Source organism: Centroberyx affinis, unplaced genomic scaffold, assembly GCF_046629955.1.
Source record: "Centroberyx affinis isolate AG114_WGS23_722 - 3 ecotype Tasmania unplaced genomic scaffold, CSIRO-AGI_Caff_v1 ptg001223l_1, whole genome shotgun sequence".
NCBI classification, from domain to species: domain Eukaryota; kingdom Metazoa; phylum Chordata; class Actinopteri; order Beryciformes; family Berycidae; genus Centroberyx; species Centroberyx affinis.
Window position 1 is genome coordinate 78,531 of NW_027279738.1, and position 17,438 is coordinate 95,968.

The 17,438-nt window shown below is 42.8% G+C and overlaps 1 protein-coding gene across 1 annotated transcript; it reads right to left on the reverse strand.

Annotated features, from left to right (window-relative positions):
• Nucleotides 1–12,222: 12,222 nt before the first annotated feature.
• LOC139648524 (betaine--homocysteine S-methyltransferase 1-like) lies at nt 12,223–14,841 on the reverse strand. Its single transcript, XM_071524674.1, has 8 exons — nt 14,818–14,841; nt 14,425–14,557; nt 14,174–14,286; nt 13,632–13,823; nt 13,398–13,545; nt 12,905–13,087; nt 12,530–12,758; nt 12,223–12,429 (listed from the first exon to the last, which is right to left on the reverse strand). Exons 1-8 carry the CDS (start codon nt 14,839–14,841, stop codon nt 12,249–12,251), a joined length of 1,203 nt encoding a protein of 400 aa, XP_071380775.1. The 3' UTR covers nt 12,223–12,248.
• Nucleotides 14,842–17,438: the final 2,597 nt, after the last annotated feature.

Consider the following 17,438-nt stretch of genomic DNA (forward strand, 5'->3'; position numbering starts at 1 on the left):
CCTCGCTCTTTGTCCGTTTACAGACAATGCGGTCGCGCGGCTCCCAGCGTCACGTGTGAGCTTCTGTTTACAAGCAGTCAAGGTGCGTGCTGTCAAATCCGGGGTGGGATTTAACTGCGCCCACCCCCCTCCCAAATGTTGCATTCATATGATGTGGGGAAAGATGGTAGATACGGGTTTCCTACTTGAAAGTGCCGTTCACTTGAGATTCCAGGTTGTAGATGGTTTAATTTAACAACAATCAACATAGTATTAGAAAATACGCGTAATATACACTGTAAACACCTGAGCAGCATGTAAAAAACATGAAAAAGAATTAAATAAATAATAAAAAAAAATCTTCACGTCAGGACACAGCTGTTTGCTGGATTTTTTGTTTGTAGTTGACGTTGCAATGTTTGGTGCTCTAAAACATGAACTCAAATGTATCATTCACTAAGTGCACATATGCTGCATGTTAAAGGCCTGATAATAATTATCACCAATGGCAATAAATGTCTACAGAAAACTTCAATCGTGACTATGAGCCTAGTCTATCGGCAGTTATTCCCATGTGAACTGAAGGCAGCATAACAGCCCCTCCGACGAAAATAATTTCTTAAACCAAACAACGACAGGTAACACGTAATTGATTCCCCATTATTTTTTGTTTTGTCATCCAATAATGTGTTTGGTGTTGCTTATTAAAACTCTCCATCTCTCTCTCTCTCTCTCTCTCTCTCTCTCTCTCTCTCTCTCTCTCTCTCTCTCTCTTTTGCATGGATTGCTGACGTAATTTTGCACGAGGAGCGTAAACATCTGCACGTGGGCAAATCCCTGACGCAGGCACGTAAAGAACATGTTGACGTAACCCTTCCCCCAACTTTCCAAAGTTGGAAACTTGGGTATGTAGCATGCATGCATTTTCATTGTGAAATGGTGTATGCTGCCACCTATATAGCAATAAATTGAGATGAGCAGCCTAGGAATTTTCACTTTATTCCATAGTGCAAATAGTAAATATGTTGGTATATTTTCGTAATTCTACATGTTCCCATTGTTTTTTTTTTGGTCTTATCTAGATATATCTTATCTTATCTTATCTTATCTTATCTTACCATAACCTCTATGTCATACCACATAGCAATTTGCTACAGTAGAAAGTGTTGGCCTAGTAGTTATTGAGGAGGTGGCCATACTGTGACTCCACCATTTAAATCAACAGTAATTATTACTAGTATCTGATAGAAAAATAGGTGACAGTTGAACATCTGCTAACAGATCAGCCTTGGAAATTACTCTATCATGAAGTAGTTGTGGAAAGGTGTACAGGTTGATTCGCAAAAATGTGTGGGGACCCTTTGTAAAAATCTTCATAATTCCACTTTTTCCTCCTGACAGGCTGTCATTGTAAATTATAATTTGTTTTATAGCCTAATGTTTTATAAGATGTTAATAATACAATATTTTTAACCTGCTTTTAATAAATAAAATAGATAAAAATAGACAGATAGATCAGTCATTTTGCCTAGTCTTATCACACTGTGTAGTATATTTGTCTGCATGAGGATTCCGTAAATGTTTGGTGCAGAATCTGAGTCTAAAAGGCATAATGCACATAACGTTTTGAGTTCGTAACACTGTGCTTGATATAGTACTTCATTTTTTAAAACTAGAGGGAATATCCTTTCCTGACATAGGATTACACCAAGAAGTATTACTGTATGTACTGTATTACTAGAGAGAACGTAACCCATCCCTTAGACTGAATGGAGGAAAGCATGGCTGAAAAACAACAAATGCTATATTTCTAACAAATAGAAAAATATGACTACTAACAACGTCTTCTAATTTCCTGGGTGTTGATGTGTGCTCATTTTTATTGTAATGACGCTGTAACAATGTAACATGCCTTTTATGAATACAATATAGTTAAAACCTTCTAAAACAATGTTTATGCCTATTTCTGCAATAGTGAATGGAAATTTCACCATTCAAGATGTCATTTTCTATTACCATGATAGGACTGGGCTCTTGATAAACCTTTTATATGAAAGACTGTCTGACTTTAACAAATGCTAATATTCGCAGAAGCTACGATTAATGTGTGCTTGAAAGAGTAACTATTCAAGACAATATCTAAGAATAATTGCCTACAAGATTGTTTTCTTTATTCTCCTTTCATGTTTCATGTTTATATGATGATGTTGCACAATACAGATGATGTTAATGACATTGTAATGTATTTGAATTATTCAGGAGTTGCCAACTTATTTACCCATATTGTAAATAGCATATTTTCCACAAGAAAATGGAAATAAATAAATACTTGTCATTTTAATGTCTTGTATATTTGTGACAGAGTAGAACATGTGATAGGTATAGCTGGTCCAACATTGCCATCTACAGATGATTTACTGCTCAGCATGCAGCTTTGCAACAATGTAATAGAGATGTGACACTTCATTGACACAGACAGGGAAAGTCTCTTTTTGCTTGCCTCCTCCACATGGGAGTAAGAGCACAGTGCCTTGCCAGTGAGGAGAGGGACCAGGTGCAAAGCCCAATCCTCCTGTGGCCACTGACAGGCTAAGGCTATTCGTTCAAATGTGGTCAAATAGTGCTCAATGTCCTCATCATCTCTGTAAGCTTGCATCTTAGGTCCCTTCCAACCAACCTGGACTCTGTGAGGAGACCTCGCCATCCTCAATGGTCGCCGGTACTCCCTGTCATCAGCAGGTGGTGCCGCTCCCGCTCCAGCCTCACCATCATCCCGTGGCGGAGGCCACTCCAAACGGTCAAGCTGGATCTCCTGCTGCAGTTGACCGAACTGGTGCTGAAGGGCCTTGAGATGCAGTTCCTGGCGTTGCATTTCCTGTTCCTGCTGCTCATCTCGCCGTTGTTGGCTCAACAGGACCTTTTGGAAAGTGTGGCTCAGGCTCTCAACCGTCTCGGGTGCCCCCCTGACTCTGCCGGCTGGGATCAGTCTTTACCGGTTTATTTTGATTTTCAACCAAAATAAACCGGTAAAGACTGATCCTTCTGGTTTGTCATTGTTCCTGTTGCCTAGGCCCTCATCAAAGCCACCCATTTACGGGCTTGCACCAGTTGTGCCTCTTAACTATGTGTAGCCTACATTTTAAAGAAGGCAATAAAGATCACCAACAGGCAAATCTTTAATTGATTATCACAAGGGATGTGCTTTTAATCTATGGAGCCATTCTACTGTACATGGAGCCTCAAGGTTTTCAATTTAATTCATGTTAATCATTTGCCAGTTCAGACACTGTGGGGATATCCAACAAATCTGCAAAATGTTTAGAAGGTTAGGTTACAACAAGTTTCTGTCCCCCGATTGAACCCCGTAAGGTAAGAAGCAGGGAAGAGTCATTTTTCCACTATCAGAGGCAACCTTTGTTAGTTTGGTGGTTGGTGGTTTTATAATGGATGTTGGATATTCAAGGATACATCAATGGCAATTGCTATTTAAATTTTTTGGATTCATGTTTTTTAGAAATATAACTTCCCCTGTCATCAACCACAATTACTTGAAATGAAAAGAGAAATTGCTATTGGTTGGAGAGGTGAAGTCACCATAAAGAAGTGCTGGATTGAGGCACCTAAATGTGGAGGACCAAAATAGTCACAATTAAATGAATATATATGTGTCAGTGAAATAAATAATTATTTTTCAAATGGCTTTTATTTTCAATTACATGATGATATTATTCAGAATTACATTTTTCAAAGTGGTTCTTATATTTACACTTTTCTTTTTTCATTGCTCCTCTTTTTATTTCATAATAACACTTTTCATTTCATAATGTCACTTTTCATAACGTCTCAGCCGTCTGTCAATCAAAGTGAATGGGGCGGATCTATTTGCTGATTGCGTAATCCTTTGCAATCGATTATTTTTCCCGGCTCTGAGGCTGGTCTTGCTCCATGGGCCAAATGACGTTAAAAAGGTCATAATATTACGAGAATAAAGTGGTAATTTTGAGAAAAAAGTCGAAATATTACTCTAATATATTATCAGAACCTGCGTAGTAATAGTACGGAGCCCGGGAGTGGCCATCGGGAGAAAAATACTTTATGTCGTGGCCACGATTTACTGTACCGTGCGCACGATATGCAATTCGAGCTCTCGTTTTATTTGTTCGTGCGCACGAGATACAATTCCTTCCCTCGATTTCCTCTTTACGTGCACACAAATTGCCAAAACCGCCCTCAAAATAGTGATATCGTGCTCTCGATATATAATACATGCGCTCTTCACGAGCTTATAAAGAGTCAGTGCACATATTGGTGATTATGTTTAAATGTGGCGCTGCCCTGGGTGTGTTGCAGCCACCTGATTGTGTTTACATGGCCTGAAGGTTAAGTGGCTAAATATGTTGCAATATTTGGGGGATATGCCTATACGTACTATTCAGTGTAAACAGACAATGGATATTAACATACCAAATCCTTACTAGGCCTATCTGCAATACCTAAAAGGTACCCTTTAAGTTGCGTTTTTTTCCTAAATTGCACAGAGTAACGAAATCGAGGGAACGAATTGTATCTCGTGCGCACAAATGGACTAAAACGTGCGCACGTTACAGTAAATCGTGGACTCAATATAACTTTTTTCCTCTCCCAAGCTCCCAATGGCCACTCCCGGGCTCCGTAGTACGAGGACCTGACACTGCGGGAGAGAAGAGGAGCAGTTCACTTCCTTACAGAACCGACAGCTGCCACCACCAGCACTTCAGCTACACTCAGCTAACAGGTAATTGTAGGGAAATTGTTTGCTAACTCTAGCTATGTTTAGCATGCCTACAATGGATGTCAATTTTGGGTAATTTTTCTTGGCCCAACATCTGTCATCAACCCTCATTATTAACAGTTAACTAGGGAGATTATTAGGCTACTTCCTGGCTCTATTGAGTGCATTGATTCTTGTATTGATTAATACCTTCTACCATGACAGACATTATTGTCTTCTACTACAGATTCCGTTCTATTCTACTACGACTCTAATATTTTTACTGTAGCTCTACGGTCATATAGTAGGCTATGACTCTACCCCACTGATGTTGACCTGGTTTCTTCTGTGTGTATGTTTGTGTGCGTGCAGTGATCTAGAGGTTTTTTGTGGAACCTCCTGGAGATCTGTCCTCTCTGTCCTGTCTGTCTGAGGAGCCCAGACCCGGACCGAAGCCCCCAGTCTGAGCAGAGCAGAGTGCTGGGAGCTCCTGTTCTTCTTCAGCAGAACCTGATGGAGCAGGTAGGAAGAGGGACCAGAGCTCCGTAGGCTTTGTGGAACCGATTAATTCAACATTGATTTGTTAGGCTAACTCTAGTCGGGATTTTCATAGTAATCCTAGTTTTTTTTCAATGTGACCATGGCATCCCTCTATGTGAAGTTCTCAAGACTATTCTTGATGAAACTACGTGCTTAAGCCTTTGTTTGTTTTACCTTGCATCTCAAACCAATGAATGGAAATCAGAATCAAAACAAAACATTTAATTAATGTATTGACTTACATGTTATAGATAAAATCACTGATCTCCTGGTAAGTGAATGTCCACTGGCTGCAGCAAGGATCCTGTCCGTGTGTGACTTCTAACCTACTGCCTGGTGTACAAGCCAATCATGTGACATTTGGCATCTCTCAAACTCAGCTGAAACCACCTAGGTTTAGGCTAGTTGCTGTGGATTGCTGAGTTTTGAAACATTTTGAAGCAGTTTACCTGATTGCTAGTTTGTTTACCTGGCCTCTGTCAAAAGTCCAGCTAGTTTCAACTTTTTTAACAGACTGATATTTCACGCACTGATCTCTATCAATCCATGCCATCCAGCAAGGCACAGGTCTCACCGAAGTACATTCATAACTAGTCATTTTTATGTAGTACAAATGCATCGGTCGCATGCAACACATGCAATGAGTCATATTTTGGGCTCAAACATATGGGAGAGTCGTACACTTTTATTTTAACTCAATACATTCTTCAACACAAAATGTTTTATGGTTTAGTACAATCATTTCTTACTGTAATGTCTGACAAGGTTGGAGAACACTTTGGGAGGGGCCGTGCCTCCATGCAGAACATTTCAAGATCCTTAATATTCTTAGGTTTGTGCTTGTAGACTGCCCTCTTCAATTCAGACCGCGTATTTTCACTAGGGTTCTGGAGACAACATAGCCATTGCAAAACATCGATTTTGTGTTCCTGCGACCATTTCTGTGATGATTTTGATGTATGTTTGGGGTCGTTGTCTGGTTGAAAGGTCCTTCCACAGCCAAGTCTCAAACTCCTGGCAGAGGCAACCAGGTTTTGAGCTAAAATATCCTGATACTTAGTGGAATTCATTATGCCAGATATGGACCACTAGCAATAAAACAGCCCCAAAGCATCAAAGATCCTCCACCATATTTCACCGTGGGCATCCAGTGCTTTTCCTTGTATGCAGTCGTCATTTGTCGCCAAACATGCCGATGGTGTGCATGGCCAAAAAGTTCCATTTTGGTCTCATCTGACCACACCACACAATTTCAATTATAGTTCCAGTGATGATTGGCAAAGTTCAGGCGCTTCAGTTTATGGGTTGCACTCAGTAAGGGCTTCTTTCCTGCAACCCTTCCAAAGAGCTTGTTGACATCGAGGAGGCTTCTAATGATGATTGTGACACTTGATAACCTCGGCATTCCACTCAACTGTGCAGTTGTGAAACTGTGATCCTTGGGTTCCTCTTTGCCTCCCTCACCATCTTCCTCTCTGTTCATGGGGACAATATGCACATGCATGCTCTTCCTGGTGAATTGGCAACTCTTACAGATTTCGAAAACTTTTTGATTATTGCCGACTGTGCTTAGTGGTATTTTACTATCTGTCTCCTCTGAGTTGAAAGCTCTTTGATTTTCCACAAAGTGATGGATGACAAATGAATTTTACATGTGTGCAACCTCATATTTTGACCCCAGTGAAACAGGAAATGATGAAAGCAATACAGTTTCTGTAAAAAAAAAATAGAATTTTTTTTATTTTTTACAATAAATTATTAAACAATAATTGTATCATATATGTATCATGCAATTCCTGTATGATCATTTTTGAATTTTACAATGCATCAATTCACAGTAAATGAAAAAAAATTTACTGACATGGACTGATTGCAATGCAACACTGAATTTATTTTTTGCAGTGGGATTTCAGTCCCTCTCTGTTTCCTCGGCTGTTTTCCTCAGTGTTTGGATCAGACTCTGTTCTTCTTGGTCTTTTTGATCTCTGAAAAATAAAAGAGGACAATCAATGCCTCAGTTCATCTTGATGGAAGTACACATGAGCTACAGTGTGAGTGGACCTGATGAAGAACTCCTACATGATGGTGTCAGAGGATTGTTGCACCTCCTCCTTCTCCTCAGTGCCAACCAGGCTGCTGGTGAAACCTTCCTGGACTGGAGTAATGGCAGGAGCTTCAGTATGGAGGCTCAGAGGAACCACAGGTGCTTCAGTAGGGAGGCTCAGAGGAACCACAGGGGCTTCAGTAGAGAGGCTCAGAAGAACCACAGGGGCTTCAGTAGAGAGGCTCAGAGGAACCACAGGAGCTTCAATAGGGAGGCTCAGAGGAACCAGAAGAGCTTCAGTAGCGAGGGTCAGAAGAACCACAGGAGCTTCAGTAGGGAGGCTCAGAAGAACCACAGGAGCTTCAGTAGGGAGGCTCAGAGGAACCACAGGAGCTTCAGTTGGGAGGCTCAGAGGAACCAGAGGAGCTTCAGTAGGGAGGCTCAGAGGAACCAGAGGAGGCTCAGTAGGGAGGCTCACAGAAACCAGAGGAGCTTCAGTAGAGACGGTCAGAGGAATCTGAGGAGCTACAGTAGGGAGGCTCAGAGGAACCAGAGGAGATTCAGTAGCGAGGGTCAGAGGAACCAGAGGAGCTTCAGTAGTGAGGGTTAGAGGAACCTGAGGAGCTTCAGTAGGGAGGCACAGAGGAACCACAGGAGCTTCAGTAGGGAGGCTCAGAGGAACCACACAGGAGCTTCAGTAGGGATGCTCAGAGGAACCACAGGAGCTTCAGTTGGGAGGCTCAGAGGAACCAGAGGAGCTTCAGTAGGGAGGCTCAGAGGAACCAGAGGAGCTTCAGTAGGGAGGCTCAGAGGAACCACAGGAGCTTCAGTAGGGAGGCTCAGAGGAACCACACAGGAGCTTCAGTAGGGATGCTCAGAGGAACCACGGGAGCTTCATTCAGTAGGGAGGCTCAGAGGAACCACAGGAACTTCAGTTGGGAGGCTCAGAGGAACCACAGGAGCATCAGTAGGGAGAGTCAGAGGAACCAGAGCAGCTGAACCAACAGCAGAGTCCATTTCTGGGCTTGGTGTTGTGTCCTCTTCCAGGCCGCTGCTGGTGAAGCCTTCCTGGACTGGAGTAATGGCAGGAGCTTCAGTAGGGATGGTCAGAAGAACCACAGGAGCTTCGGTAGGGAGGCTCAGAGGAACCACAGGGGCTTCAGTTGAGAGTCTCAGAGGAACCAGAGGGGCTTCAGTTGAGAGGCTCAGAGGAACCACAGGAGCTTCAGTAGCGAGGGTCAGAGGAACCAGAGGAGCTTCAGTAGCGATGGTTAGAGGAACCAGAGGAGCTTCAGTAGTGAGGGTCAGAGGAACCAGAGGAGCTTCAGTAGGGAGGCTCAGAGGAACCACACAGGAGCTTCAGTAGGGATGCTCAGAGGAACCACAGGAGCTTCATTCAGTAGGGAGGCTCAGAGGAACCAGAAGAGCTTCAGTAGCGAGGGTCAGAGGAACCACAGGAGCTTCAGTAGGGTGGCTCAGAAGAACCACAGGAGCTTCAGTAGGGAGGCTCAGAGGAACCAGAGGAGCTTCAATAAAGAGGGTCAGAGGAACCACAGGAACTTCAGTTGGGAGGCTCAGAGGAACCACAGGAGCTTCAGTAGGGACGGTCAGAGGAGCTACAGTAGGGAGGCTCAGAGGAACCAGACTGGGCTTGGTGTTGTGTCCTCTTCCAGGCCGGGCTCTTCGCTCAAATCTCCATCAAGGGGGGTGGAGTTCATGGCTCCATCCACTACAGCTGGCTGGGTGGAATCATCTAGTTCCACCTAAAGAGGGAGAGAAGCGGTTTGAATTTTAGAAAATATTTTTTTCTTTTTTACTATACAGTATCTTATCCAGCTACTCGATCATACATCTGCGCAGGTCTTCTTACCTCTTTGGTGGTCAGCACTTCAGACTTTTCCATGTGTTTCTGCGGCTCAAACATCGCACAGATTTCTCCAACTGTGATGTCAACGATCCTGGTCAGCAGCTCTGGCCCAAAGAGCTTCAGCTTCTCCAGCAGGACGTCTGGAGTGTACTTCTCTCTGACCTTGTTTTGGATAGAAAGGACCTTTTCATCCTGGATGGAGTGGGAGAAGCCGGCCTGACGGTCCGTGGAGGTCAGAGAGGCGGAGAGCTTCTCCTCAACAGCCTTTGTGAGTCCGAGGGCCAGGTCACTGAGCTGCAGTGGGGGTACAGACGAGAGGATCGCCGTATTAATCCAGAAGCCCTGCAGCACTTTGGGCACAACCAACATCACCACTTCCTGGGGACAGAGGAGGCTGGAGCTAGGCTGCTGCTTCTTCATCAGGCTCCTGATGGCTTTGTCAGCCAGACGGATGATCTGAGGGTCTCTGTCGATGAGAGTTGCTCAAAATGAGTTGAAAACACATTTTCTGAAAAGACATAATTTTAGTGACAGCCTGTTATCAGTCATCCACCTACTCACTGTACTTTCTACTGTGCTCTCATCTTCGTGGGAGACCAGTGCAGAATCATCTGCATATAAAAAAGTTCACGAGCAGACAGACTTCAAATCATTTTTATATAAAAGGAAAAAGAGTGGTCCAAGTACACTCCCTTGGGGGACCCCACAATCAATAGACCTAGGTTGGGGCAGAGTCCCACCAACATCCACCATTTGCTTCCTATTCTGCAAATAAGAGCAAACCCATCTGACTGCTACAACATCAAAACCAACGGCTTTTAATTTACATAGTAAAATAGCTACTTCCCTCCTAATGTAGTCGGTAGTAGGTTAAATAGCGACTGAACCAGACTGAAGGTCAGGTGAAGGTAGAGTATATTGTGTAAAGTCAGATAATTGGCAATCTGATTGAAAATCGATCAGATTGTTCAATAATCTTTGAAAGAATATTCAAGATGGAAACAGGCATATCATTTCCTTGATCCAGTTTACTCCCTTTCTTATGAAGAGGGATTACTCTAGCAAGTTTGAGATCCGTGGGGAAATGTTCTTACTCAATAGACAGGTTTAAAATATGAGTAATAAGCAGCATCTCTTAAGAACCTGGCTGAATATCACCACTCATCCAGGGCTCAGTCCTCAGCGTTATTCTTATATCTCTCAATGGGGTCAGTTTGTCTATAACTTCTAAAAAAAAGTACACCAAGCTTTATCTACATCAATAAAACACAATGGACCAGTTCATTTTACTCAAACAGTTAACAAATGCTTCTTTGGTGTAATGTTTCAGAGACCTAATTGTTATAGAGTTATGGCAGTTAAGACATTTTTTTCTTAATCTTCCTGGTACAAAAAACTATGGAATGGTCACTCAGTCCATAATGTAAAACACCACTGTTTGCTATCCTTGCCTTATCAGACTTGCTCTGTAGACATATAGTGCTTTCATTGTATGAAGACAGACAATCCAAATTCCAATCTCATGTTCAATTATTTTCCGAAAACAACGTATGTTTCAAAAATTACAGTGGGTTGTATATGGATTTCATGGGTCAGCCCTTGAAAACTCAAAAGCAGCAATATTGGATTTATAGGGTTTTTGCACAACAGAAGTATTTCATAACTGTATGGAACCAAGAGCACCAATAATGTCTGCACAACAATCTGGTTAACATTGTAGATTAAGTCAATTAGCAGTTTAAGCTTTTTGTTCTCAGTCATGGTCCATGGAGGCCCAAGACTCAGCAGGTTTTCATTCTGACCAAACACTGCACCAGGTGATTTCACTGATTAGCACACCTTCAACCAGAGAGGAGGAACTGATCATTGAAATCACCTGCTGTAGTATTTGGCTGGAATGAAAACCTGTAGAGTCTTTGCCCTCTATGGCACATGATTGAAAATCACTGCTCTATATGTCCCAACCTTCTTTTCTGGAGTGTTTTTGTTGTCCACTAGATGGGGACAACAGAACTTGTCACATCTGTCCTATTCACTAGATCCAAATCAACATATTACTTATGCCATTGTTTGTGCTGGATTTGATACCATGGAAAACTCTGAGGACATGATTGGAAACTTTTGGTGCCATATATGAAGACCACTTTCACCTGTAATTGTTTAGATCGTTGCGGTTTCTAGAACTGACTTGTCACAGAACCAGCTGGCATCCTCCACTGTGAGAAATCAAAGTACAAAGCTGTACCGGTGCACAAAACAGCTTCACTATTTCTTACAGACCTTCTACACATTCTGATTCAATGGAAACTCCACCAAAACATGCATGTTTTTCACTCTTAAGGTTTTGTCAGAGCTGGAAATATTTGTCAATCTTAACAGCCTTGTTAGCATATCAATTAACGCAGTCAGAGCTAGCTTGTTCATGTATGTTGTATAATAAGAGGCTGCCCATCACCTAATACATCCCCGTTATATTCTGTCATAAGTAGTATACAGCATTTCATCTGCACATGTTTTTGGTAACAATTTGGTCACAATTTGGTATTCTACATTATGATATGGTGAACTTTTAAAATTGAAATGAATTCCCAGCTGTCTAAGGGAGAAAAAATAAACCCCCCACACACATATATGGACAATTGAAAGTTTATTGATACAGTCATCAGTCAGTTCTTTCTTTGTTTTGTAAGACAACATTTGGCACTTTGGAGTGTTAAAATAAGTCTTTGCTCAGGTGATATTCTCAGCTGCTCTTTTGAACATTGTGGTCACAGTAATTTCACCAAGATGCCAAAATTGGATAATCATCTGACTTAAACAGAACACTCAGGAGGCTTGCAGTTGAAATATGGATCTCATCTAAAAAATAATCTCATCAGAAGACCACTGCATCCAATCTCTTGAGTGGCAACAAATCTAAATGACATCAATTTTGTTCACAGAAAGAAAAGGTCCTAGAAAGACAGAATAACATCAGCATTGTATCTTTTTTGGTATGTAAACTTCAGGGAATGTGTGTGAGTCTTCTACCTAGAGGCATCCTCCCTGCCCATACCCAGGAGGAGTGCTCAGTGGCTGGACTTAGCCTTCTCAAAGAGCGCCTTCAGCTGAAGCTGGGAGGTGGCCTCCTTTTGTTGCATCAGGTCAACATGGCCTTTGGTAATGCCCCATCCATCAGGGGTGGACATGGACGGGCAGAAGGGACGGCCAGATGCAGGCTTCAGGTTCTCCCAGTAGTCACGACGGGCCCTAAAGGGAGGAATAACATTGAGGAACCAATTTAGTGATTCAAAAGCTTGAGATATTGCAAGGAAAATTAAAGGATGGGAAAAACAAATAGCTTCTGTACCTAGCTCTGACCCATGGCTTGGTGTGCATCTCCAGGCCACTACCCCAGTTGCCATGCTTCTCTGAGGCAGCAGGCATGAAACCCCTCTCAGGTGCCAGCTCCTCAGACAGGGCGCGGATGTGATAGGGTTCAAATCCACAGCAGCCACCAATGTAACGAATACCAGCATTGTAGGCTTCCCGGGCGTATCTGTGCATGTCCCATCTTGTCAGGGTCCTTGGCTCCAGACCTGTGGGAGTAGACACACATAATCAGACAACTCACAAACCGAGTTGTGCATGTGTCTGTTTAAATGCATTGCCCGTAAGCCACTTCAACTTTAGGGATAAGGAAGCAAATGTGAGAGACACAGCAGTAGTGAGTGTGAATACATACTGAAAGGGAACTCTGGCAGATCAATAAAGCCCTGGCGGTTGCAGTCAGGAGTGTGGTAGGCTAGTGGCTGGATCATGAAGTGAGCCTTCAGCCTGGCCTTCTCCACTCCCTCCTTCATCATCTTCACGGTCTTCACACAGGTCATGGGGTCAAAGTGGCTGTTCACCCCCACAATCTGAGCTCCTATGAAGAGTCAATAATATGCAATCTTGACCAGGGCTAAGATTTGTTGACTCTCAAGCAAAGTTAGGTGTTAACAGTTTTTGCCAAATTCAATAGAGCATGAAAAACTGAAAAAAATATTGAAATATGTTTTTAAATACTGACATAATTAATTCAATTTTGTTAAGTGGCATAAGAAGACTTGCACAGCAATACCTTCTATCAACATGTCAAATTGAATACGAACTACGAACCATGAAGAGTAACTGAAAATATTAACTATGGAAACAATATCATAATTCAATAAGAGCTCCAGAAGTGTTTGTCATACCAGCTTTGACAAGTCTGACGGCACACTCCCCGGGGCTGACTCCATTCAGGTCTCCTTCAGGTCCAATACACAGAGTTGCGGCCACAGGCTTGTTGGTTGTCTTCAAAACCTGGACTGCCCACTCAGCTTCCTCCACATGCTCAAAGTACTGCAAACAAGCACATAAGCCTGGTAAACATCAAGACAAGTGGATCTTTTAGCAATCATGTCAAGTCCTTGTGTGTTGCTTCATACCTCTGCAATCAAGAAGTCCACATTTTTCTGGACAAAGACATCAGTCTGTTTCTTAAACATGGCCTTCACTTCATTCTCACTCTTGCAGCTGAGGTAAGAAGGGGTCTGGGAGACTCCTCCAGCCACCATAGCATCACCCTCACTGGCCACCTCCCTGGCCAGGTCACAGGCTGCTAGATTAATTTGCTGCCCCTAGAATTCAGAGAAATTCTTTATTAGCCAAGTATGAAGAATTACAAGCAAACACACCAAATGTCTAAGCCTAAACCTCATAAAATTAAAGGCTCAGAGGAACTAGAGTAATATAGAGTTTTAACTTTAGTTAGTATGAGGGACAATTAAGTTCCCCTTTTCATTTTTGATGAATGCATTCTCTTGTTCCAGGCATCCCATGTCCTGGACTAACTCTCCTGAAGTCTGCCAAGAGGAAGCGAAACTGCTTGTTCTACTTATTTGCAAGCGCCCTTGCCCCTCTTCATTACTCAAGATGAGGCTTCTCATCAGCTGCGGTCACTCAGATCATAACAGGTCCCTCTACTCACAGTGAAGCGCTGAGCGTTGCCTCTGTTCTCCAGTTTATCATCGCTTGCATAGAAAGTAAAAGCCTGCATGACATTGGATCCTGCCCTGAGGAATTCCCGGTGCAGCTGGCGCACTGAAACAAGAAGATGGCTCATTCAGCAATTGTACATATTAACTGCTAACAACCAGATTTACAGGTAAGTTAGGAAGCCAGTGAATAGTCTCTGCCTGCTATGCAATGTCTGGAAAAAGGATGAGAGAAAAGTAGTACCTGCTTCACGATGCTCAGCAGCTGCCTCGGGGGTCCATGGTCCAGCTTTCACGTAGCCCCTCTTCTCAAGGGCGAAGACAAAGCCTCCGTCCCCGATGACGATCTCGCCTGCATCCAGACGCTGCAGGATATTCTGAGGGAGATTCAGCCATGCAACAAGCAAGTCATGAGACAGACTCACAAAGTATAGGCTCGTACTATTTGGCAGCATGCATGTGACCATTTAAATGTGCACAAAGCCGCGCACAGGTATGACCACGAAATCTGTGTGCTGTAGTCATTGGCTTGATAACTTCAACGAACCATGCAACAAGAGTTAAACTGGATAGCACTCATTCTGTGTGGGCGTCTAAGTGTTCATATAAAAAGTCATATTCCAGTATGCAGGCTTACCTTCTTTGCCCCAGCTGGTGCCATGATTGTTGCAGATGTAACTGGCTCACTTTTCTTCTCAGACACAGCCTTCCTCTGAGTTTGCAGAGGGTTTGATGCAGGCGTCCAGGCACTTAAATAATCCAACAAAGGGGTGTGGTGCTCTTCATGTCACCAAAAGAAACGCCTGCCACTTACATAATCTTTTTTTGTCCCCTCATCCATCAATGCATGTTTGGCACAGGACAACTTATTGTGCATGGATACAGAAATGCAATGTCACAGTATTTTTGGAGACGCTGGACTCGTGATATATTATGTATAGCTTGTAACATTTTGTTCAGTGGTGATCTGAATGAATGGATACACTGTGAGGCAATAGCTCTAGCTTTAGTGATAAGCATTTTGGACACAAGCTATGAAAGAATCAGGCATGGCAGTGATGAGAGTTAGGCGATTATGGCATGATAACATTACCTTTATCAGTGAAGAGTCACAGCTGCATGATCACAAGACCAAACAAGACAGCCGTCTGTCTGTCTGATAGGATGGACATGATGTTTATCCCATTCCAAACTTAAGAGAGCAGTGCATAAAATGACTGCCTCTTCCTTTAATGGCATTACATGTCCAGCAGTGCAAATTGTGCAAAAATGTGTCCTCACATTAACATCTGCTCCTACCAATTTGGAAAATAATGAGTGCTACATTGGGTCCTTAGTGTGGAATGGACAGATGCTCTTTGGATGTAGCTGAGTCAGAATTAGCTGATACATGGGACGTTTTTGTAAATATCTGTAATTACTTTATTAAATATAATCTTAATCTGTTCAAACACATGTGATATCTTGTAATGAATGGGATCATGTGAAAAAACAATGAACTCTTCACTGATATGTTTCAGTACCCTCAAAGCTGACTGCCTGCACTTTAACCTCACAAAGTGCGAGTGCACAGCAAAAACTCCGCTTTCATAGCTTCATTTGGATGCTCATTGACTAGTTTTGCCATATTGATACTAAGAATGTCTTAACCTATACTTTGAAGCAAAACTGTGATGCTATGCATTTTTGAAGGGGAAGTCTATCGACAGTCCACAGGCTTTTTTCTAAGCTGTCATTGCAGACAGATAAGATGAACAAGTTAACAACATGAGCATGTAAGAAGTGTGATTGAATGAATTTTGTTTTCAAACAAATGTATTTACAAACTATTCCTGAGTTCTCTTTTGCAAAACTCTTAAAATGTTTCCATTGAATATACATTGTTTTTCTAAATGAAAGTGTTGAATATACAGTATATAGTATGTACAGTTATTATTCTGGATGTGAATGGGCCTTTAAAATTATACAAAATGCCTCTGATCACTACAGAGTAGAGTGCAGTACAGAACACGTATTATACTACGGTTTGAAAGCCGAGAGGAGGCGAGACATCAAGGGCCAGGCTTGCACTAGGTCAACCTAGTCTTATTAGAGAGGTTTTGGTTAGGTATAGTCTTCTTTCTTCTTTCTTACACTACAGTGAGTACAATTACAATTTCCCATTTGGCAGACGCTTTTATCCAGAGCGACGTACACATGAGATTTTAATACAACACAAGAAAGGATCTAGTCAGGAGAGAACAACGAGAGTAAGTGCCATAAAGCTAGGTTCTACTCCGACAGGACATAGGTGCCACGAGGCAGTGCATAGAGGCAGTGCATATAGTGCGTAGAGGCAGATAAAGATTTTTTTTTGCTGGATACTGATCTGTTGTTGAATAGAGGGACTGGCTGGAATGAGAAGGAGCTCAGTCTTTGATAGGTAAAGCTGAAGGTGGTGTTCCTTCATCCATGCCGAGATCCGTGCCAAGACTGTGGGGTCTTCTGGCGGGAACGATAGGAAGAGCTGGGTGTCGCTCAAGTGTGCGCTCAAGTGTCTTGGAAAGGAAGGTGAGGAGTGAAACCGGCCTGTAATTTTCAACCCGAGATCTTAGGTTGAGTGTAGGTTTCTTTAGCAGCGGGGTAACCCAAGCTTGCTTAAATATAATATTTATACATTATTTCATGAAAAATGTGTCGATGACAACATGTCTTAATGATCTCCCAGCTCTCTCAAGCCGCAACATTAGTCACATAGAGGAATTTGCACACACTGAATGTGCAAAGAAGAATAGAGAGAAGGATATGGCTGTTTTTTGATTATTAGGATAAGTTAACATTTGCTACGATAGCAAGCTGGCTACATCAAGCTAGCAAACCTTACCTAACGTTAATCTTACGCATCACTACGGTGTTCTTGTTGAGAACATGCACATTGACATGAACTATTGTAAATTAGCAACCATCCAGTCCTAAAAGGGCTCACCTGCATCTGATTGCGGGCACTGTCAGTGAAACTGATAAAGGACAGAGTCGGGAGCCCATGAAAGAGCTCTAGGGATTGGTGCTTGGTGGACACAGGGGTTGTTTTACCCAGCAAAGTTCAGCTTTGCACTCATATCGAGGGGGGTGGATCCCGTTCGCAGTCAGTTAGGGCTACTGGTGGTGAAGATAGATAGTGTAGGGAGAGATGTTCCAGTGGTAGGAGAAGCGCAGTCAGGCCAGTCAGTGCCCCGCTGCTCCCTAGTTTGGTGTGGAGGCTCCCTGTGCGCGCCTGGG

What these genes read in the sequence shown, in the direction of transcription:
- LOC139648524 (XM_071524674.1), bottom strand. Translation starts at nt 14,841, where the DNA reads ATGGCACCAGCTGGGGCAAAGAAG. An exon ending in TGCTGAGCATCGTGAAGCAG is followed by an intron (nt 14,287 to 14,424) that starts GTACTACTTTTC and finishes TTCTTGTTTCAG; the next exon opens with TGCGCCAGCTGCACCGGGAA. An exon ending in CGTCAGACTTGTCAAAGCTG is followed by an intron (nt 13,088 to 13,397) that starts GTATGACAAACA and finishes GACTCTTCATAG; the next exon opens with GAGCTCAGATTGTGGGGGTG.